This window comes from Coregonus lavaretus (assembly GCF_964263955.1).
Source record: "Coregonus lavaretus genome assembly, contig: HAP1_SCAFFOLD_187, whole genome shotgun sequence".
Classification (NCBI taxonomy): domain Eukaryota; kingdom Metazoa; phylum Chordata; class Actinopteri; order Salmoniformes; family Salmonidae; genus Coregonus; species Coregonus lavaretus.
Window position 1 is genome coordinate 116,075 of NW_028159222.1, and position 20,688 is coordinate 136,762.

A 20,688-nucleotide genomic window follows, 5' to 3' on the forward strand; every position below is an offset into this window, starting at 1 on the left:
TGGCCTTAAGGAAGTTTCTGAAAGTTATCCCATCACAAAGAATATCCATCAAATATCTATCCTACTAACAGTTGGTGTCTCAAAGGTTAATAAAAGAAGAGGAGCCAGGCAGACCAGGAAAAGTAGAACAATAAACTTCCATCTAGAATAATGTTTTAAAGACATCTAAACGCTTCCTGACCTTTTGGAGGACTTCTTGCTGCTGGTGACGCGAGGGGAGTCTTTGTGGGAGGAGCGGGATCGTGATGACAATACGTCCTTGGAAAAGGAGCGCTCGGAACGTTCTGACCTCTCCGAGCGGGGGGACGGGGAGCGCACACGTCTGCTGCTGCTGCTCCGCGGGGGGCTGCCGGGCGAGCCGCTGTGACGCCGTTTCCTAGCAACCACAGGAGACAGACCACGCCTGGCAGAGATGACGACATTGGCAGAATATTTGTTTTTTTTTGTTGTCAGCACTGATCGTACAACGACTGGGTATCGGTTTTGATTTGAATCCCAGTGAGATATGAATCTCTGTCAAGGAATTGCTGAACTGCCCCTCTATTCAACGGTTCATATGAATGGACCCTAATAGTGAGTTGAGTGCTTTCCTAGGATCTATTCTGATAAGAACCCATCACACAGCTCTCCCACTCTTCCTCTTGCTATCCAACCATTATTTATGTCTATCTTCATTTTAGATTTGCATAGAAACGTTTCGTATTCTTTTATTTGTTAAGCACGTTAAAAGGCATTTGTTGGAAGAAATGGTGGTCTATAAATAAAGCTTGATTGATTGATCGATACAGCCACTAATGTCATTAAGTCTAATGAATGCATCACACAAACTATGAGGGACTAACCTGTCTCTCCTGGTCGGAGTAGACTCCTCCTTCTCCTTCTTGACGTCTTTTGAACGAGCTTCGCTTTTCTCCTTCTCTCTCTTCTCCTTCTCTCTCTTCTCCTTCTCTCTCTTCTCCTTCTCTCTCTCTCCTTCCAGTTTCTCCTTCTCTTTTTCCTAAACAAGACGCCGTTACGTTATATTATTGAATGGAAAGCAACATTATCCACATTTTCATTTATTTTTCATTTATTCAGCTAGGATAGTACACCCAGTAACAATTGGAACTGTTTTCCAGGGAGTCCTGGGATATCAAATATGTCAATATCTGAAGTATCCTCTTGGATATGTTCTTCAGCTTTAAACTTCAGGTAATATTGAGGTAAATAGCAATGACTGTAATTCCTGTAATAAAGGGTCCCAGAACATTGGCAAACAATAGTACAGCTCCTATGTTCCTTCAGGAACAAAGAGGATTAGGTTTCATAAGTAATACCTTGAGTAAAAGCTTGTCTCTGTAGTGTTCCACCTGGTCTTGGAGACTCTGGCCAGACTTCTTGGGCCTTTTCCCAGACTCCAGCTCGTCCTGGAACTTCATCACTTTGACCTGAAGTTAATAAAACAAATTATTTGAACATTTAGAACAATACGACAGGGTCAATTTACATGGTGTGGCCATTGAACAAGTGAAGGAAACCAAACGTCTTGGTATCATTATTTTTTTTTAAACTATTAAATTCACAACTCCGAGCCTCATGTGAGTTGTGCTTGTTCGTCTGTTTATTTCAGGCCATCTCAATAGTCTGTTGTGTAATAATACATAATAATAATATATACCATTTAGCAGACGCTTTTATCCAAAGAGACTTACAGTCAAGCGTGCATTTTATTTGTTTTATTTGTACACATGGGTGGTCCCAGGAATCGAACCCACTATCCTAGTGTTGCAAGAGCCACGCTCTACCAACTGAGCTCCAGTAAAATTACCTCTATCTCCCGTAGCTTGGTGCGCCTGTCCTCATTCAACTCCGAGTGCTTGGTCTTGGAGTCCAAGTCTTCTCTGATGGGCTGGGAGTAACTCGGAAGCTCCTCTGAACGAGAACTCTTGGTGTCCTCATCATCGCTGTCACCCTCGTCCTTCTCCTCCTCCGGCTGCTCAAAGATCTCCCATTTAGAGGTGGTCACGGCTGAGGCGGAGACAGATACACAATTAAGACAAAATCATAGCTTGAAAAGAAAATAGTCACAAAAAAACAGGCTTAGGACACTTTCAAGTGGAATCCTAGCTTGGTAGAAACGACCACAGAAACAGGCTTAGGACACATTGAAGTGGAGTCCTAGCTTGGTAGAAACGACCACAGAAACAGGCTTAGGACACATTGAAGTGGAGTCCTAGCTTTGTAGAAAGTAGCCTGTAGTTGTGGTCTCACCCTGTGCCTCCAGATCAGACTCCTCCACTGCTTCCCATTTTGAAGGTGCTACTTTAAAGGATGCTGCTTTGGCAGCAGCATGATCCACTAAAAGACAAGGAGGAAGTTGTTAGAAAATTGTCCTGTTGAGGTTAGGGTTAAGTCCATAGACCGCTTATACAAGGTAAGGAAACAAATATGAAGTATCCCTTTAATAATCAATGTGTCCCCTATGTGGATGTGGTAGTGTAGAGGTCATAAGGTCACTGACAGGGCAGTCCATCTATGTCCTCCTCCAGGGCCTTGATGGGCACTCCGTCCAGTTCATCCAACCTCAGGACAGCTCCGTCTAGAGGGGCGCCGCCCACCATGGCACCCCCGTCTAGCCCTATAGGAACCCCGTCCACGTCCTCCCCGATGGGGGCCCCGTCCACGTCTTCCCCGATGGGGGCCCCGTCGATGTCCTCCACTGGCTTAGGCTGGGCCAACAGACCAGGGGCCAGATGTTCAAACAGTGGTTTCTGTAGAGAGGAGAAGTGGAGTGGTTTAGGAATACATTCACAACAAAATAAGCTTCCAAAGGTTATTAGGGCTGGGTGGACGACATTACACAGTCAACATTACCAAATCATAACATTTCCAAATAGTCACAAAACATTGTCAAACCATGATAATATTTTCAAATCGTAGCTAATAATAAGGTCAGTAAGCATTCATTAGGACAAGAGGGGGGAGCAGGCTAGCTGACCTCTACTGTGTTGGGAGTGGGGACCTCCTTCTCAGCCGACAGGTTGACTAGACCCAGGAAGATGTTCTGTAGCTTGATGAGGAAGGGATCTGGGTACACGGCCCAGTCCTCCCACGCACGGAAACACGACATCACCCGTTGCTGCTGGCCAATAGGATATACTACATTAGACAGGTGAAATGGTAAAACTCTGTCCAGAAGCAATCCGTAGCCCCTAAACCAGGTTTCTTCAATTCCGGTCCTGGAGGGCCAAAACACCTCTGTTTTTCATCCTCTCCTTCTAAATCAGGGGCTAATTCAGACCTGGGACACCAGGTGAGTGCAATTAACTACCAGGTAGAAATAAAAAACAGAAGTGTTTCGGCCCTCCAGGACCGGAATTGAAGAACCCTGCCCTAAACCCTGGCCCCTAAACCCTGGCCCCTAAACCATAAACCCTGGCCCCTAAACCCTAGCCCCTAAACCCTGGCCCCTAAACCCTGGCCCCTAAACCCTAGCCCCTAAACCCTAGCCCCTAAACCCTAGCCCCTAAACCCTAGCCCCTAAACCCTAGCCCCTAAACCCTAGCCCCTAAACCCTAGCCCCTAGCCCCTAAACCCTAGCCCCTAAACCCTAGCCCCTAAACCCTAGCCCCTAAACCCTGTGTAGATCTGAAAGGATTGTGTAGTTCTGAAAGATAGGTGTAGGTAACATGATTAAAATTGTGATTGGAAAATGTATACAATTGAATATACCTTGAAGTTCTCTGACTGGAGGTGACCCTGTATCGTCTTGTATGTTGCATTGAGGTCTGAGAAGATCTGGCAGAGCTTGGTCTCAAAGCTGTGTGAGGGTTGAACATATTAACTTATGTAGGAAAACATCTTCAATGCCAATAAAGTATACTGCAAAGTTATGCAAACCAAAAGCGAACAAGGTCAGTCACAACCACTGAACCCAAACTCAACTTACTATTTTCTGTAGTAAGAGGCGTTGGCTACTTTAGCAGATGAGTTATACAGCACATCTGAGACAAGATATAACCGTGCAATCTGAAAAACAAGGAAGGAATTATTAAAAGGCATTCAGACCAACTGGCAAGTCCTCCCTGATAGAATGGAATAACTAAGATAAAAATGATTAATTTTACTGCATTACATTTACATTTTAGTCATTTAGCAGACGCTCTTATCCAGAGCGACTTACAGGAGCAATTAGGGTTAAGTGCCTTGCTCAAGGGCACATCGACAGATTTTTCACCTAGTCGGCTCGGGGATTAGAACCAGCGACCTTTCGGTTACTGGCACAACGCTCTTAACCACTAAGCTACCTGCCGCCCCATGTTTTACACATGCCACTCGAGGCTCTTTCGAAACCAAAATAACAAGGAAAACATTTACAAAAGCAACAAACACGTGTGAACGCAAAACAAGGTTGTGACTATGACACTATATAGTAACTTCATTGCCCATTTACATGGAAATTCATTTCGTGAGGTAAGCATACAAAACAATACTATATACATGCAACAAAAAAACAAAGAAAGGAAGATGCCTATATAACATAGTATGACGCCTAGCATCCTGTTTACCTTCTTGGGGAGTGGTGTCTTCAGGATGGAGAGAGACTCTGTGACACACTCTACGATCTCCCCTGCAGCCTCGGCATGACTCAGACAGAACAACATGGCCTCTGCTATGTCCCCTTTACATGGAGTTAGACCTCTCAACATCTCTTCTAGCTGATCACGCTCTCTGGAGGGAGGGAGGGAGGGAGGGGGAGAGAGAGGAGAGAGAGAGGAGAGGAGAGAGAAGAGGAGAGAGAAGAGAGAGGAGAGAGGGGAGAAGAGGAGAGAGAAGAGAGGAGAGAGGAGAGGAGGAGAGAGAGGAGAGAGAGAAGAGAGAGTCAGCCAATATAAGTATGGAACAGTATTGGTATAGGGCAACCCCAAACAGTTTCAGCTGGACTTTCACCTAATCAAAGAAATAGCTCAACAGGAGAAGCTCTCCCTTGAGAAAGATACCCCCACCCCGAGCGTGTCAGACCAGACCTCTTCAGTAAAAAAAAAACACAGACGAGCAACCCCAAGCGGAAAGTCAACCTCCCAGCACAGAGTACTACTCCCTCATTGAAATGAAGGATAAATTCACCCAGCTGGAGGTAAGGCAGGTGGAGCTGGAACAGCAGGTGAACACACTCCAGTCAGCACAGACCCAGACAACAGTCCAGCACAACAACATCCCCTTAACTAGACCTGGAGAGCTGCAGGTGGAGAGAGACATGTCTGCACTCTGGACTGTGGTGAGACAACATCAACAGGAGAAAGAGCAGGAGCAGAACAGAGCACTAGAGGAGAGGATTCAGAGTGCTGGAGGAGAAGGTGAGAACGATGACGGGTGACAGAGAACAACCCATTAGAGAGCTGGCCACCCCCGCAGAGAACCTACATCCAGACCTACACCTCCAGCCACATCCCCACCGGTTTTGGAGCAGTGGCTTCTTCCTTGCTGAGCGGCCTTTCAGGTTATGTCGAAATAGGACTCGTTTTACTGTGGATATAGATACTTTTGTACCCGTTTCCTCCAGCATCTTCACAAGGTCCTTTGCTGTTGTTCTGGGATTGATTTGCACTTTTCGCACAAAAGTACGTTAATCTCTAGGAGACAGAACGCTTCTCCTTCCTGAGCGGTATGACGGCTGCGTGGTCCCATGGTGTTTATACTTGCGTACTATTGTTTGTACAGATGAATGTGGTACCTTCAGGCGTTTGGAAATTGCTCCCAAGGATGAACCAGACTTGTGGAGGTCTACATTTTTTTTCTGAGGTCTTGGCTGATTTCTTTTGATTTTCCCATGATGTCAAGCAAAGAGGCACTGAGTTTGAAGGTAGGCCTTGAAATGCATACACAGGTACACCTCCAATTGACTCAAATGATGTCAATTAGCCTATCAGAAGCTTCTAAAGCCATGACATCATTTTCTGGAATTTTCCAAGCTGTTTAAAGGCACAGTCAACTTAGTGTATGTAAACTTCTGACCCACTGGAATTGTGATACAGTGAATTATAAGTGAAATAATCTGTCTGTAAACACTTACTTACTACTTGTGTCATGCACAAAGTAGATGTCCTAACCGACTTGCCAAAACTATAGTTTGTTAACAAGACATTTGTGGAGTGGTTGAAAAACGACTTTTAATGACTCCAACTTAAGTGTATGGAAACTTCTGACTTCAACTGTAACTGAATAGAAATTCAAAAGGAAATCATCTCAACAGAGAAAGATGTCCTCCTGTGTGCTACCTATATCCCCCCACTAGAATCCCCATACTTTAATGAAGACAGCTTCTCCAACCTGGAGGTGGAAATCAATCATTTCCAGGCCCAGGGACATGTACTAGTCTGTGGCGACCTAAATACCAGAACTGGACAAGAACCTGACACCCTCAGCACACAGGGGGACAAACACCTACCTGGAGGTGACAGCATTCCGTCCCCCATATGCCCCCCTAGGCACAACTACGACAACATAACCAACAAAAACGGGTCACATCTCCTGCAGCACGCTGGGTATGTACATAGTCAATGGTAGGCTTCGAGGGGACTCCTATGGTAGGTACACATATAGCGCATCTCTTCGCAGTAGTACTGTAGACTACTTTATCACTGACCTCAACCCAGAGTCTCTCAGAGCGTTTACAGTCAGCCCACTGACACCCCTATCAGACCACAGCAAAATCACACTACTTGAACGGAGCAATACTCAATCATGAGCCGCCAAAGGAACAGAATAATATTAAGAAATGCTATTGATGGAAGGAAGGTAGTATGGAAACTTACCAAAAAACAATTAGGTAACAACAAATTCAATCCCTTTTAGACAACTTCCTGGACAAAACGTTTCACTGTAATAGTGAAAGTGTAAACTTGGCAGTAGAAACCTAAACAGTATATTTGACCTCTCAGCTTCCCTATCAAATCTAAAAATGTCAAGCAGAAAAGCAAAGAAAATTAACAACAATGATAAATGGTTTGATGAAGAATGCAAAAACCTAAGGAGGAAATTGAGAAACATATCCAACCAAAAACATAGAGACCCAGAAAACCTGAGCCTACGCCTTCACTATGGTGAATCACTAAAATAATAAAGAAATACACTACGGAAAAAGAAGGAACAGCACGTCAGAAATCAGCTCAATGTAGTTGAAGAATCCATAGACTCTAACTACTTCTGGGAAGATTGGAAAACATTAAACAAACAACAACACAAAGAGTTATCTATCCGAAACGGAGATATGGGTAAACCACTTCTCCAATCTGTTTGGCCCTATAACAAAGAACAAACAGCAAAAACATATACATGACCAAATACAAAACTTAGGATCAACTATTAAAGACTACCAGAACCCACTGGATCCTCCAATTACATTGAATGAACTACAGGACAAAATACAAACCCTCCAACCCAAAAAGGCCTGTGGTGTTGATGGTATCCTCAATGAAATGATAAAATATACAGACCACAAATTCCAATTGGCTGTACTTAAACTCTTGAACATCATCCTCAGCTCTGGCATCTTCCCCAATATTTGGAACCAAGGACTGATCACCCCAATCCACAAAAGTGGAGACAAAATTTGACCCCAATAACTACCGTGGGATATGCGTCAACAGCAACCTTGGGAAAATCCTCTGCATTATCATTAACAGTAGACTCATACATTTCCTCAGTGAAAACAATGTACTGAGCAAATGTCAAATTGGCTTTTTACCAAATTGCCGACAGACCACGTATTCACCCTACATACCCTAATTGACAAACAAACCAACCAAAACAAAGGCAAAGTCTTCTCATGCTTTGTTGCCTTCAAAAAAGCTTTTGACTCAATTTGGCATGAGGGTCTGCTATACAAATTGATGGAAAGTGGAGTTGGGGGAAAAACATACGACATTATAAAATCCATGTACAAGTGTGCGGTTAAAATTGGCAGAAAACACATATTTCTTTCCACAGGGCCGTGGGGTGAGACAGTGATGCAGCTTAAGCCCCACCCTCTTCAACACATATATATATATATAAACGAATTGGCGAGGGCACTAGAACAGTCTGCAGCACCCGGCCTCACCCTACTAGAATCTGATGTCAAATGTATACTGTTTGCTGATGATCTTCTGCACAGATTCTGTCAGACCTGGGCCCTGACAGTAAAGACAAACATACTGGTGTTCCAAAAAAGGTCCAGTTGCCAGAACCACAAATACAAATTCCATCTAGACAACGTTGCCCTCGAGCACACAAAAAACTATACATACCTCGGCCTAAACATCAGCACCACAGGTAACTTCCACAAAGCTGTGAACGATCTGAGAGATAAGGCAAGAAGGGCCTTCTATGCCATCAAAAGGAACATAAAATTCGACTCACTTCGACTAGGTCTGCTCACCAACAATAATTCACAAAATGGGACAAAGAATTCTGAAAAAATATCCTCCATGTACAACGTAAAACACCAAATAATGCATGCAGAATTAGGCTAATTATCAAAATCCATAAAAGAGCTGTTAAAACAAAAATATAATTATTTGACACATTGGAAAGAATTTACAAAAAAACTGAGCAAACTAGAATGCTATTTCGTCCTAAACAGAGAGTACACAGTGGCAGAATACCTGACCACTGTGACTGACCCAAACTTAAGGAAAGCTTTGACTATGTACAGACTCAGTAAGCATAGCCTTGCTATTGAGAAAGGCCACCTAGGAAATGTGTGAACATATTAGAGACACATATTTCCCTCAGATTACACAGACCCACAAAGAATTCAAAACAAAACCAATTTTGATAAACTCCCTTATCTACTGGGTGAAATGCCACAGTGTGCCATCACAGCAGCAAGATTTGTGACCTGTTGCCACATGAAAAGGGCAACCAGTGAAGAACAAACACCATTGAAAATACAAACCATATTTATATATATTTTCCCTTTTGTACTTGAACTATTTGCACATTGTTACAACACTGTATATATACATAATATGACATTTGAAATGTCTTTATTCTTTTGGAACTTCTGAGTGTAATGTTTACTGTTAATATTTATTGTTTATTTCACTTTTGTTTACTATTTACTGTAAATACAATCTATATTTATGTTTACGTATTTTCCTTTTTGTACTTGAACTATTTGCACATCATTACAACACACATTACATATACACAATGACACTTGAAATGTCTTAGTTATTTTGGAACTTTTGTGAGTGTACTGTTTACTGTTCATTTTTTAATTCACTTTTGTTTATTACCTATTTCACTGGCTTTGGCAATATAAAAACATGTTTCCCATGCCAATAAAGCCCAATAAATAGAATTTTAAGGGAGAGAGAGAGAGAGGGGAGGGCGGGTGATAAGAAAGAAAAGTAGTTCATTTTTAATGTTTAAAGTTAGTAGCCTTGTCCGAGCCAGAATGGCCCATTGAGGAGCCTATCTCCTGTTTCTGTAAGGTGAGGCAGCTTGATGTACAGTACACCCCCTGGACAGGACACTAGTCTATCTCCTGTTTCTGTAGTGAGACAGCTTGATGTACCAGTACACCCTCTGGACAGGACACTAGTCTATCTCCTGTTTCTGTAGTGAGACAGCTTGATGTACCAGTACACCCCCTGGACAGGACACTAGTCTATCTCCTGTTTCTGTAGTGAGGCAGCTTGATGTACCAGTACACCCTCTGGACAGGACACTAGTCTATCTCCTGTTTCTGTAGTGAGACAGCTTGATGTACCAGTACACCCCCTGGACAGGACACTAGTCTATCTCCTGTTTCTGTAAGGTGAGGCAGCTTGATGTACCAGTACACCCCCTGGACAGGACACTAGTCTATCTCCTGTTTCTGTAAGGTGAGGCAGCTTGATGTACCAGTACACCCCCTGGACAGGACACTAGTCTATCTCCTGTTTCTGTAAGGTGAGGCAGCTTGATGTACCAGTACACCCCCTGGACAGGACACTAGTCTATCTCCTGTTTCTGTAAGGTGAGGCAGCTTGATGTACCAGTACACCCCCTGGACAGGACACTAGTCTATCTCCTGTTTCTGTAGTGAGGCAGCTTGATGTACAGTACACCCCCTGGACAGGACACTAGTCTATCTCCTGTTTCTGTAGTGAGGCAGCTTGATGTACCAGTACACCCCCTGGACAGGACACTAGTCTATCTCCTGTTTCTGTAGTGAGGCAGCTTGATGTAACAGTACACCCCCTGGACAGGACACTAGTCTATCTCCTGTTTCTGTAAGGTGAGGCAGCTTGATGTACCAGTACACCCCCTGGACAGGACACTAGTCTATCTCCTGTTTCTGTAAGGTGAGGCAGCTTGATGTACCAGTACACCCCCTGGACAGGACACTAGTCTATCTCCTGTTTCTGTAGTGAGGCAGCTTGATGTAACAGTACACCCCCTGGACAGGACACTAGTCTATCTCCTGTTTCTGTAGTGAGGCAGCTTGATGTAACAGTACACCCCCTGGACAGGACACTAGCCTATCTCCTGTTTCTGTAGTGAGGCAGCTTGATGTAACAGTACACCCCCTGGACAGGACACTAGTCTATCTCCTGTTTCTGTAGTGAGACAGCTTGATGTACCAGTACACCCCCTGGACAGGACACTAGTCTATCTCCTGTTTCTGTAGTGAGGCAGCTTGATGTACCAGTACACCCCCTGGACAGGACACTAGCCTATCTCCTGTTTCTGTAGTGAGACAGCTTGATGTACCAGTACACCCCCTGGACAGGACACTAGTCTATCTCCTGTTTCTGTAAGGTGAGGCAGCTTGATGTACCAGTACACCCCCTGGACAGGACACTAGTCTATCTCCTGTTTCTGTAGTGAGGCAGCTTGATGTACCAGTACACCCCCTGGACAGGACACTAGTCTATCTCCTGTTTCTGTAGTGAGGCAGCTTGATGTACCAGTACACCCCCTGGACAGGACACTAGCCTATCTCCTGTTTCTGTAGTGAGACAGCTTGATGTACCAGTACACCCCCTGGACAGGACACTAGTCTATCTCCTGTTTCTGTAGTGAGGCAGCTTGATGTACCAGTACACCCCCTGGACAGGACACTAGTCTATCTCCTGTTTCTGTAAGGTGAGGCAGCTTGATGTACAGTACACCCTCTGGACAGGACACTAGTCTATCTCCTGTTTCTGTAGTGAGGCAGCTTGATGTACCAGTACACCCCCTGGACAGGACACTAGCCTATCTCCTGTTTCTGTAAGGTGAGGCAGCTTGATGTACAGTACACCCTCTGGACAGGACACTAGTCTATCTCCTGTTTCTGTAATGAGACAGCTTGATGTACCAGTACACCCCCTGGACAGGACACTAGTCTATCTCCTGTTTCTGTAATGAGACAGCTTGATGTACCAGTACACCCTCTGGACAGGACACTAGTCTATCTCCTGTTTCTGTAAGGTGAGGCAGCTTGATGTACCAGTACACCCCCTGGACAGGACACTAGTCTATCTCCTGTTTCTGTAAGGTGAGGCAGCTTGATGTACCAGTACACCCCCTGGACAGGACACTAGTCTATCTCCTGTTTCTGTAAGGTGAGGCAGCTTGATGTACCAGTACACCCCCTGGACAGGACACTAGGCTATCTCCTGTTTCTGTAAGGTGAGGCAGCTTGATGTACCAGTACACCCCCTGGACAGGACACTAGTCTATCTCCTGTTTCTGTAAGGTGAGGCAGCTTGATGTACCAGTACACCCCCTGGACAGGACACTAGTCTATCTCCTGTTTCTGTAAGGTGAGGCAGCTTGATGTACCAGTACACCCCCTGGACAGGACACTAGTCTATCTCCTGTTTCTGTAGTGAGGCAGCTTGATGTACAGTACACCCCCTGGACAGGACACTAGCCTATCTCCTGTTTCTGTAGTGAGACAGCTTGATGTACCAGTACACCCCCTGGACAGGACACTAGTCTATCTCCTGTTTCTGTAAGGTGAGGCAGCTTGATGTACAGTACACCCCCTGGACAGGACACTAGTCTATCTCCTGTTTCTGTAGTGAGGCAGCTTGATGTACCAGTACACCCCCTGGACAGGACACTAGTCTATCTCCTGTTTCTGTAAGGTGAGGCAGCTTGATGTACAGTACACCCCCTGGACAGGACACTAGTCTATCTCCTGTTTCTGTAGTGAGGCAGCTTGATGTACCAGTACACCCTCTGGACAGGACACTAGTCTATCTCCTGTTTCTGTAGTGAGACAGCTTGATGTACCAGTACACCCCCTGGACAGGACACTAGTCTATCTCCTGTTTCTGTAGTGAGACACCTTGATGTACCAGTACACCCCCTGGACAGGACACTAGTCTATCTCCTGTTTCTGTAAGGTGAGGCATCTTGATGTACCAGTACACCCCCTGGACAGGACACTAGTCTATCTCCTGTTTCTGTAAGGTGAGGCAGCTTGATGTACCAGTACACCCCCTGGACAGGACACTAGTCTATCTCCTGTTTCTGTAGTGAGGCAGCTTGATGTACAGTACACCCCCTGGACAGGACACTAGCCTATCTCCTGTTTCTGTAGTGAGACAGCTTGATGTACCAGTACACCCCCTGGACAGGACACTAGTCTATCTCCTGTTTCTGTAAGGTGAGGCAGCTTGATGTACCAGTACACCCCCTGGACAGGACACTAGTCTATCTCCTGTTTCTGTAGTGAGGCAGCTTGATGTACCAGTACACCCCCTGGACAGGACACTAGTCTATCTCCTGTTTCTGTAGTGAGGCAGCTTGATGTACCAGTACACCCCCTGGACAGGACACTAGCCTATCTCCTGTTTCTGTAGTGAGACAGCTTGATGTACCAGTACACCCCCTGGACAGGACACTAGTCTATCTCCTGTTTCTGTAGTGAGGCAGCTTGATGTACCAGTACACCCCCTGGACAGGACACTAGTCTATCTCCTGTTTCTGTAAGGTGAGGCAGCTTGATGTACAGTACACCCTCTGGACAGGACACTAGTCTATCTCCTGTTTCTGTAGTGAGGCAGCTTGATGTACCAGTACACCCCCTGGACAGGACACTAGCCTATCTCCTGTTTCTGTAAGGTGAGGCAGCTTGATGTACAGTACACCCTCTGGACAGGACACTAGTCTATCTCCTGTTTCTGTAATGAGACAGCTTGATGTACCAGTACACCCCCTGGACAGGACACTAGTCTATCTCCTGTTTCTGTAATGAGACAGCTTGATGTACCAGTACACCCTCTGGACAGGACACTAGTCTATCTCCTGTTTCTGTAAGGTGAGGCAGCTTGATGTACCAGTACACCCCCTGGACAGGACACTAGTCTATCTCCTGTTTCTGTAAGGTGAGGCAGCTTGATGTACCAGTACACCCCCTGGACAGGACACTAGTCTATCTCCTGTTTCTGTAAGGTGAGGCAGCTTGATGTACCAGTACACCCCCTGGACAGGACACTAGGCTATCTCCTGTTTCTGTAAGGTGAGGCAGCTTGATGTACCAGTACACCCCCTGGACAGGACACTAGTCTATCTCCTGTTTCTGTAAGGTGAGGCAGCTTGATGTACCAGTACACCCCCTGGACAGGACACTAGTCTATCTCCTGTTTCTGTAAGGTGAGGCAGCTTGATGTACCAGTACACCCCCTGGACAGGACACTAGTCTATCTCCTGTTTCTGTAGTGAGGCAGCTTGATGTACAGTACACCCCCTGGACAGGACACTAGTCTATCTCCTGTTTCTGTAGTGAGGCAGCTTGATGTACCAGTACACCCTCTGGACAGGACACTAGTCTATCTCCTGTTTCTGTAGTGAGACAGCTTGATGTACCAGTACACCCCCTGGACAGGACACTAGTCTATCTCCTGTTTCTGTAGTGAGACACCTTGATGTACCAGTACACCCCCTGGACAGGACACTAGTCTATCTCCTGTTTCTGTAAGGTGAGGCATCTTGATGTACCAGTACACCCCCTGGACAGGACACTAGTCTATCTCCTGTTTCTGTAAGGTGAGGCAGCTTGATGTACCAGTACACCCCCTGGACAGGACACTAGTCTATCTCCTGTTTCTGTAGTGAGGCAGCTTGATGTACAGTACACCCCCTGGACAGGACACTAGCCTATCTCCTGTTTCTGTAGTGAGACAGCTTGATGTACCAGTACACCCCCTGGACAGGACACTAGTCTATCTCCTGTTTCTGTAAGGTGAGGCAGCTTGATGTACAGTACACCCCCTGGACAGGACACTAGTCTATCTCCTGTTTCTGTAGTGAGGCAGCTTGATGTACCAGTACACCCCCTGGACAGGACACTAGTCTATCTCCTGTTTCTGTAGTGTGACAGCTTGATGTACCAGTACACCCCCTGGACAGGACACTAGCCTATCTCCTGTTTCTGTAGTGAGACAGCTTGATGTACCAGTACACCCCCTGGACAGGACACTAGTCTATCTCCTGTTTCTGTAAGGTGAGGCAGCTTGATGTACCAGTACACCCCCTGGACAGGACACTAGTCTATCTCCTGTTTCTGTAGTGAGGCAGCTTGATGTACAGTACACCCCCTGGACAGGACACTAGCCTATCTCCTGTTTCTGTAGTGAGACAGCTTGATGTACCAGTACACCCCCTGGACAGGACACTAGTCTATCTCCTGTTTCTGTAAGGTGAGGCAGCTTGATGTACAGTACACCCCCTGGACAGGACACTAGTCTATCTCCTGTTTCTGTAGTGAGGCAGCTTGATGTACCAGTACACCCCCTGGACAGGACACTAGTCTATCTCCTGTTTCTGTAGTGTGACAGCTTGATGTACCAGTACACCCCCTGGACAGGACACTAGTCTATCTCCTGTTTCTGTAAGGTGAGGCAGCTTGATGTACAGTACACCCTCTGGACAGGACACTAGTCTATCTCCTGTTTCTGTAAGGTGAGGCAGCTTGATGTACCAGTACACCCTCTGGACAGGACACTAGTCTATCTCCTGTTTCTGTAAGGTGAGGCAGCTTGATGTACCAGTACACCCTCTGGACAGGACACTAGTCTATCTCCTGTTTCTGTAAGGTGAGGCAGCTTGATGTACAGTACACCCTCTGGACAGGACACTAGCCTATCTCCTGTTTCTGTAGTGAGACAGCTTGATGTACCAGTACACCCCCTGGACAGGACACTAGTCTATCTCCTGTTTCTGTAGTGAGGTAGCTTGATGTACCAGTACACCCCCTGGACAGGACACTAGTCTATCTCCTGTTTCTGTAAGGTGAGGCAGCTTGATGTACAGTACACCCTCTGGACAGGACACTAGTCTATCTCCTGTTTCTGTAAGGTGAGGCAGCTTGATGTACAGTACACCCTCTGGACAGGACACTAGCCTATCTCCTGTTTCTGTAGTGAGACAGCTTGATGTACCAGTACACCCCCTGGACAGGACACTAGTCTATCTCCTGTTTCTGTAAGGTGAGGCAGCTTGATGTACCAGTACACCCTCTGGACAGGACACTAGTCTATCTCCTGTTTCTGTAAGGTGAGGCAGCTTGATGTACCAGTACACCCTCTGGACAGGACACTAGTCTATCTCCTTTTTCTGTAAGGTGAGGCAGCTTGATGTACAGTACACCCTCTGGACAGGACACTAGCCTATCTCCTGTTTCTGTAGTGAGACAGCTTGATGTACCAGTACACCCCCTGGACAGGACACTAGTCTATCTCCTGTTTCTGTAGTGAGGTAGCTTGATGTACCAGTACACCCCCTGGACAGGACACTAGTCTATCTCCTGTTTCTGTAAGGTGAGGCAGCTTGATGTACAGTACACCCTCTGGACAGGACACTAGTCTATCTCCTGTTTCTGTAAGGTGAGGCAGCTTGATGTACAGTACACCCTCTGGACAGGACACTAGCCTATCTCCTGTTTCTGTAGTGAGACAGCTTGATGTACCAGTACACCCCCTGGACAGGACACTAGTCTATCTCCTGTTTCTGTAGTGAGACAGCTTGATGTACCAGTACACCCCCTGGACAGGACACTAGTCTATCTCCTGTTTCTGTAGTGAGGCAGCTTGATGTACCAGTACACCCCCTGGACAGGACACTAGTCTATCTCCTGTTTCTGTAGTGAGGCAGCTTGATGTACCAGTACACCCCCTGGACAGGACACTAGCCTATCTCCTGTTTCTGTAGTGAGACAGCTTGATGTACCAGTACACCCCCTGGACAGGACACTAGTCTATCTCCTGTTTCTGTAGTGAGGCAGCTTGATGTACCAGTACACCCCCTGGACAGGACACTAGTCTATCTCCTGTTTCTGTAAGGTGAGGCAGCTTGATGTACAGTACACCCTCTGGACAGGACACTAGTCTATCTCCTGTTTCTGTAGTGAGGCAGCTTGATGTACCAGTACACCCCCTGGACAGGACACTAGCCTATCTCCTGTTTCTGTAAGGTGAGGCAGCTTGATGTACAGTACACCCTCTGGACAGGACACTAGTCTATCTCCTGTTTCTGTAATGAGACAGCTTGATGTACCAGTACACCCCCTGGACAGGACACTAGTCTATCTCCTGTTTCTGTAATGAGACAGCTTGATGTACCAGTACACCCTCTGGACAGGACACTAGTCTATCTCCTGTTTCTGTAAGGTGAGGCAGCTTGATGTACAGTACACCCCCTGGACAGGACACTAGTCTATCTCCTGTTTCTGTAGTGAGGCAGCTTGATGTACCAGTACACCCCCTGGACAGGACACTAGTCTATCTCCTGTTTCTGTAAGGTGAGGCAGCTTGATGTACAGTACACCCCCTGGACAGGACACTAGTCTATCTCCTGTTTCTGTAGTGAGGCAGCTTGATGTACCAGTACACCCTCTGGACAGGACACTAGTCTATCTCCTGTTTCTGTAGTGAGACAGCTTGATGTACCAGTACACCCCCTGGACAGGACACTAGTCTATCTCCTGTTTCTGTAGTGAGACACCTTGATGTACCAGTACACCCCCTGGACAGGACACTAGTCTATCTCCTGTTTCTGTAAGGTGAGGCATCTTGATGAACCAGTACACCCCCTGGACAGGACACTAGTCTATCTCCTGTTTCTGTAAGGTGAGGCAGCTTGATGTACCAGTACACCCCCTGGACAGGACACTAGTCTATCTCCTGTTTCTGTAGTGAGGCAGCTTGATGTACAGTACACCCCCTGGACAGGACACTAGCCTATCTCCTGTTTCTGTAGTGAGACAGCTTGATGTACCAGTACACCCCCTGGACAGGACACTAGTCTATCTCCTGTTTCTGTAAGGTGAGGCAGCTTGATGTACAGTACACCCCCTGGACAGGACACTAGTCTATCTCCTGTTTCTGTAGTGAGGCAGCTTGATGTACCAGTACACCCCCTGGACAGGACACTAGTCTATCTCCTGTTTCTGTAGTGTGACAGCTTGATGTACCAGTACACCCCCTGGACAGGACACTAGTCTATCTCCTGTTTCTGTAAGGTGAGGCAGCTTGATGTACAGTACACCCTCTGGACAGGACACTAGTCTATCTCCTGTTTCTGTAAGGTGAGGCAGCTTGATGTACCAGTACACCCTCTGGACAGGACACTAGTCTATCTCCTGTTTCTGTAGTGAGGCAGCTTGATGTACAGTACACCCCCTGGACAGGACACTAGCCTATCTCCTGTTTCTGTAGTGAGACAGCTTGATGTACCAGTACACCCCCTGGACAGGACACTAGTCTATCTCCTGTTTCTGTAAGGTGAGGCAGCTTGATGTACAGTACACCCCCTGGACAGGACACTAGTCTATCTCCTGTTTCTGTAGTGAGGCAGCTTGATGTACCAGTACACCCCCTGGACAGGACACTAGTCTATCTCCTGTTTCTGTAAGGTGAGGCAGCTTGATGTACAGTACACCCCCTGGACAGGACACTAGTCTATCTCCTGTTTCTGTAGTGAGGCAGCTTGATGTACCAGTACACCCTCTGGACAGGACACTAGTCTATCTCCTGTTTCTGTAGTGAGACAGCTTGATGTACCAGTACACCCCCTGGACAGGACACTAGTCTATCTCCTGTTTCTGTAGTGAGACACCTTGATGTACCAGTACACCCCCTGGACAGGACACTAGTCTATCTCCTGTTTCTGTAAGGTGAGGCATCTTGATGTACCAGTACACCTCCTGGACAGGACACTAGTCTATCTCCTGTTTCTGTAAGGTGAGGCAGCTTGATGTACCAGTACACCCCCTGGACAGGACACTAGTCTATCTCCTGTTTCTGTAGTGAGGCAGCTTGATGTACAGTACACCCCCTGGACAGGACACTAGCCTATCTCCTGTTTCTGTAGTGAGACAGCTTGATGTACCAGTACACCCCCTGGACAGGACACTAGTCTATCTCCTGTTTCTGTAAGGTGAGGCAGCTTGATGTACAGTACACCCCCTGGACAGGACACTAGTCTATCTCCTGTTTCTGTAGTGAGGCAGCTTGATGTACCAGTACACCCCCTGGACAGGACACTAGTCTATCTCCTGTTTCTGTAGTGTGACAGCTTGATGTACCAGTACACCCCCTGGACAGGACACTAGTCTATCTCCTGTTTCTGTAAGGTGAGGCAGCTTGATGTACAGTACACCCTCTGGACAGGACACTAGTCTATCTCCTGTTTCTGTAAGGTGAGGCAGCTTGATGTACCAGTACACCCTCTGGACAGGACACTAGTCTATCTCCTGTTTCTGTAAGGTGAGGCAGCTTGATGTACCAGTACACCCTCTGGACAGGACACTAGTCTATCTCCTGTTTCTGTAAGGTGAGGCAGCTTGATGTACAGTACACCCTCTGGACAGGACACTAGCCTATCTCCTGTTTCTGTAGTGAGACAGCTTGATGTACCAGTACACCCCCTGGACAGGACACTAGTCTATCTCCTGTTTCTGTAGTGAGGTAGCTTGATGTACCAGTACACCCCCTGGACAGGACACTAGTCTATCTCCTGTTTCTGTAAGGTGAGGCAGCTTGATGTACAGTACACCCTCTGGACAGGACACTAGTCTATCTCCTGTTTCTGTAAGGTGAGGCAGCTTGATGTACAGTACACCCTCTGGACAGGACACTAGCCTATCTCCTGTTTCTGTAGTGAGACAGCTTGATGTACCAGTACACCCCCTGGACAGGACACTAGTCTATCTCCTGTTTCTGTAAGGTGAGGCAGCTTGATGTACCAGTACACCCTCTGGACAGGACACTAGTCTATCTCCTGTTTCTGTAAGGTGAGGCAGCTTGATGTACCAGTACACCCTCTGGACAGGACACTAGTCTATCTCCTTTTTCTGTAAGGTGAGGCAGCTTGATGTACAGTACACCCTCTGGACAGGACACTAGCCTATCTCCTGTTTCTGTAGTGAGACAGCTTGATGTACCAGTACACCCCCTGGACAGGACACTAGTCTATCTCCTGTTTCTGTAGTGAGGTAGCTTGATGTACCAGTACACCCCCTGGACAGGACACTAGTCTATCTCCTGTTTCTGTAAGGTGAGGCAGCTTGATGTACAGTACACCCTCTGGACAGGACACTAGTCTATCTCCTGTTTCTGTAAGGTGAGGCAGCTTGATGTACAGTACACCCTCTGGACAGGACACTAGCCTATCTCCTGTTTCTGTAGTGAGACAGCTTGATGTACCAGTACACCCCCTGGACAGGACACTAGTCTATCTCCTGTTTCTGTAGTGAGACAGCTTGATGTACCAGTACACCCTCTGGACAGGACACTAGCCTATCTCCTGTTTCTGTAGTGAGACAGCTTGATGTACCAGTACACCCCCTGGACAGGACACTAGTCTATCTCCTGTTTCTGTAGTGAGACAGCTTGATGTACAGTACACCCTCTGGACAGGACACTAGCCTATCTCCTGTTTCTGTAGTGAGACAGCTTGATGTACCAGTACACCCCCTGGACAGGACACTAGTCTATCTCCTGTTTCTGTAAGGTGAGGCAGCTTGATGTACAGTACACCCTCTGGACAGGACACTAGCCTATCTCCTGTTTCTGTAGTGAGACAGCTTGATGTACCAGTACACCCTCTGGACAGGACACTAGCCTATCTCCTGTTTCTGTAGTGAGACAGCTTGATGTACCAGTACACCCCCTGGACAGGACACTAGTCTATCTCCTGTTTCTGTAGTGAGACAGCTTGATGTACCAGTACACCCCCTGGACAGGACACTAGTCTATCTCCTGTTTCTGTAGTGAGACAGCTTGATGTACCAGTACACCCCCTGGACAGGACACTAGTCTATCTCCTGTTTCTGTAAGGTGAGGCAGCTTGATGTACAGTACACCCTCTGGACAGGACACTAGCCTATCTCCTGTTTCTGTAGTGAGACAGCTTGATGTACCAGTACACCCCCTGGACAGGACACTAGTCTATCTCCTGTTTCTGTAGTGAGACAGCTTGATGTACCAGTACACCCTCTGGACAGGACACTAGCCTATCTCCTGTTTCTGTAGTGAGACAGCTTGATGTACCAGTACACCCCCTGGACAGGACACTAGTCTATCTCCTGTTTCTGTAGTGAGACAGCTTGATGTACAGTACACCCTCTGGACAGGACACTAGCCTATCTCCTGTTTCTGTAGTGAGACAGCTTGATGTACCAGTACACCCCCTGGACAGGACACTAGTCTATCTCCTGTTTCTGTAAGGTGAGGCAGCTTGATG

At 46.7% G+C, this 20,688-nt stretch overlaps 1 protein-coding gene across 4 annotated transcripts in view; it reads right to left on the bottom strand.

The window, feature by feature from the left end:
* Positions 1-20,688, bottom strand: part of LOC311123170 (U2 snRNP-associated SURP motif-containing protein-like) — a 42,780-nt gene that overhangs the window by 713 nt on the left and 21,379 nt on the right. For 2 of the 4 annotated variants that reach the window (XM_084197436.1, XM_084197434.1), the window contains 10 exons: positions 4,548-4,710; positions 3,929-4,008; positions 3,712-3,799; positions 2,978-3,118; positions 2,501-2,750; positions 2,251-2,337; positions 1,808-2,007; positions 1,317-1,427; positions 843-997; positions 182-403 (listed from right to left, as the gene is read on the bottom strand). In XM_084197436.1, the coding sequence (XP_084053562.1) occupies positions 182-403; positions 843-997; positions 1,317-1,427; positions 1,808-2,007; positions 2,251-2,337; positions 2,501-2,750; positions 2,978-3,118; positions 3,712-3,799; positions 3,929-4,008; positions 4,548-4,710 (1,497 nt within the window). Of the gene's footprint in view, positions 1-181; positions 404-842; positions 998-1,316; positions 1,428-1,807; positions 2,008-2,250; positions 2,338-2,500; positions 2,751-2,977; positions 3,122-3,711; positions 3,800-3,928; positions 4,009-4,547; positions 4,711-20,688 lie in introns of all 4 variants that reach the window. The other 2 variants (XM_084197435.1, XM_084197433.1) reach the window with 1 other exon arrangement.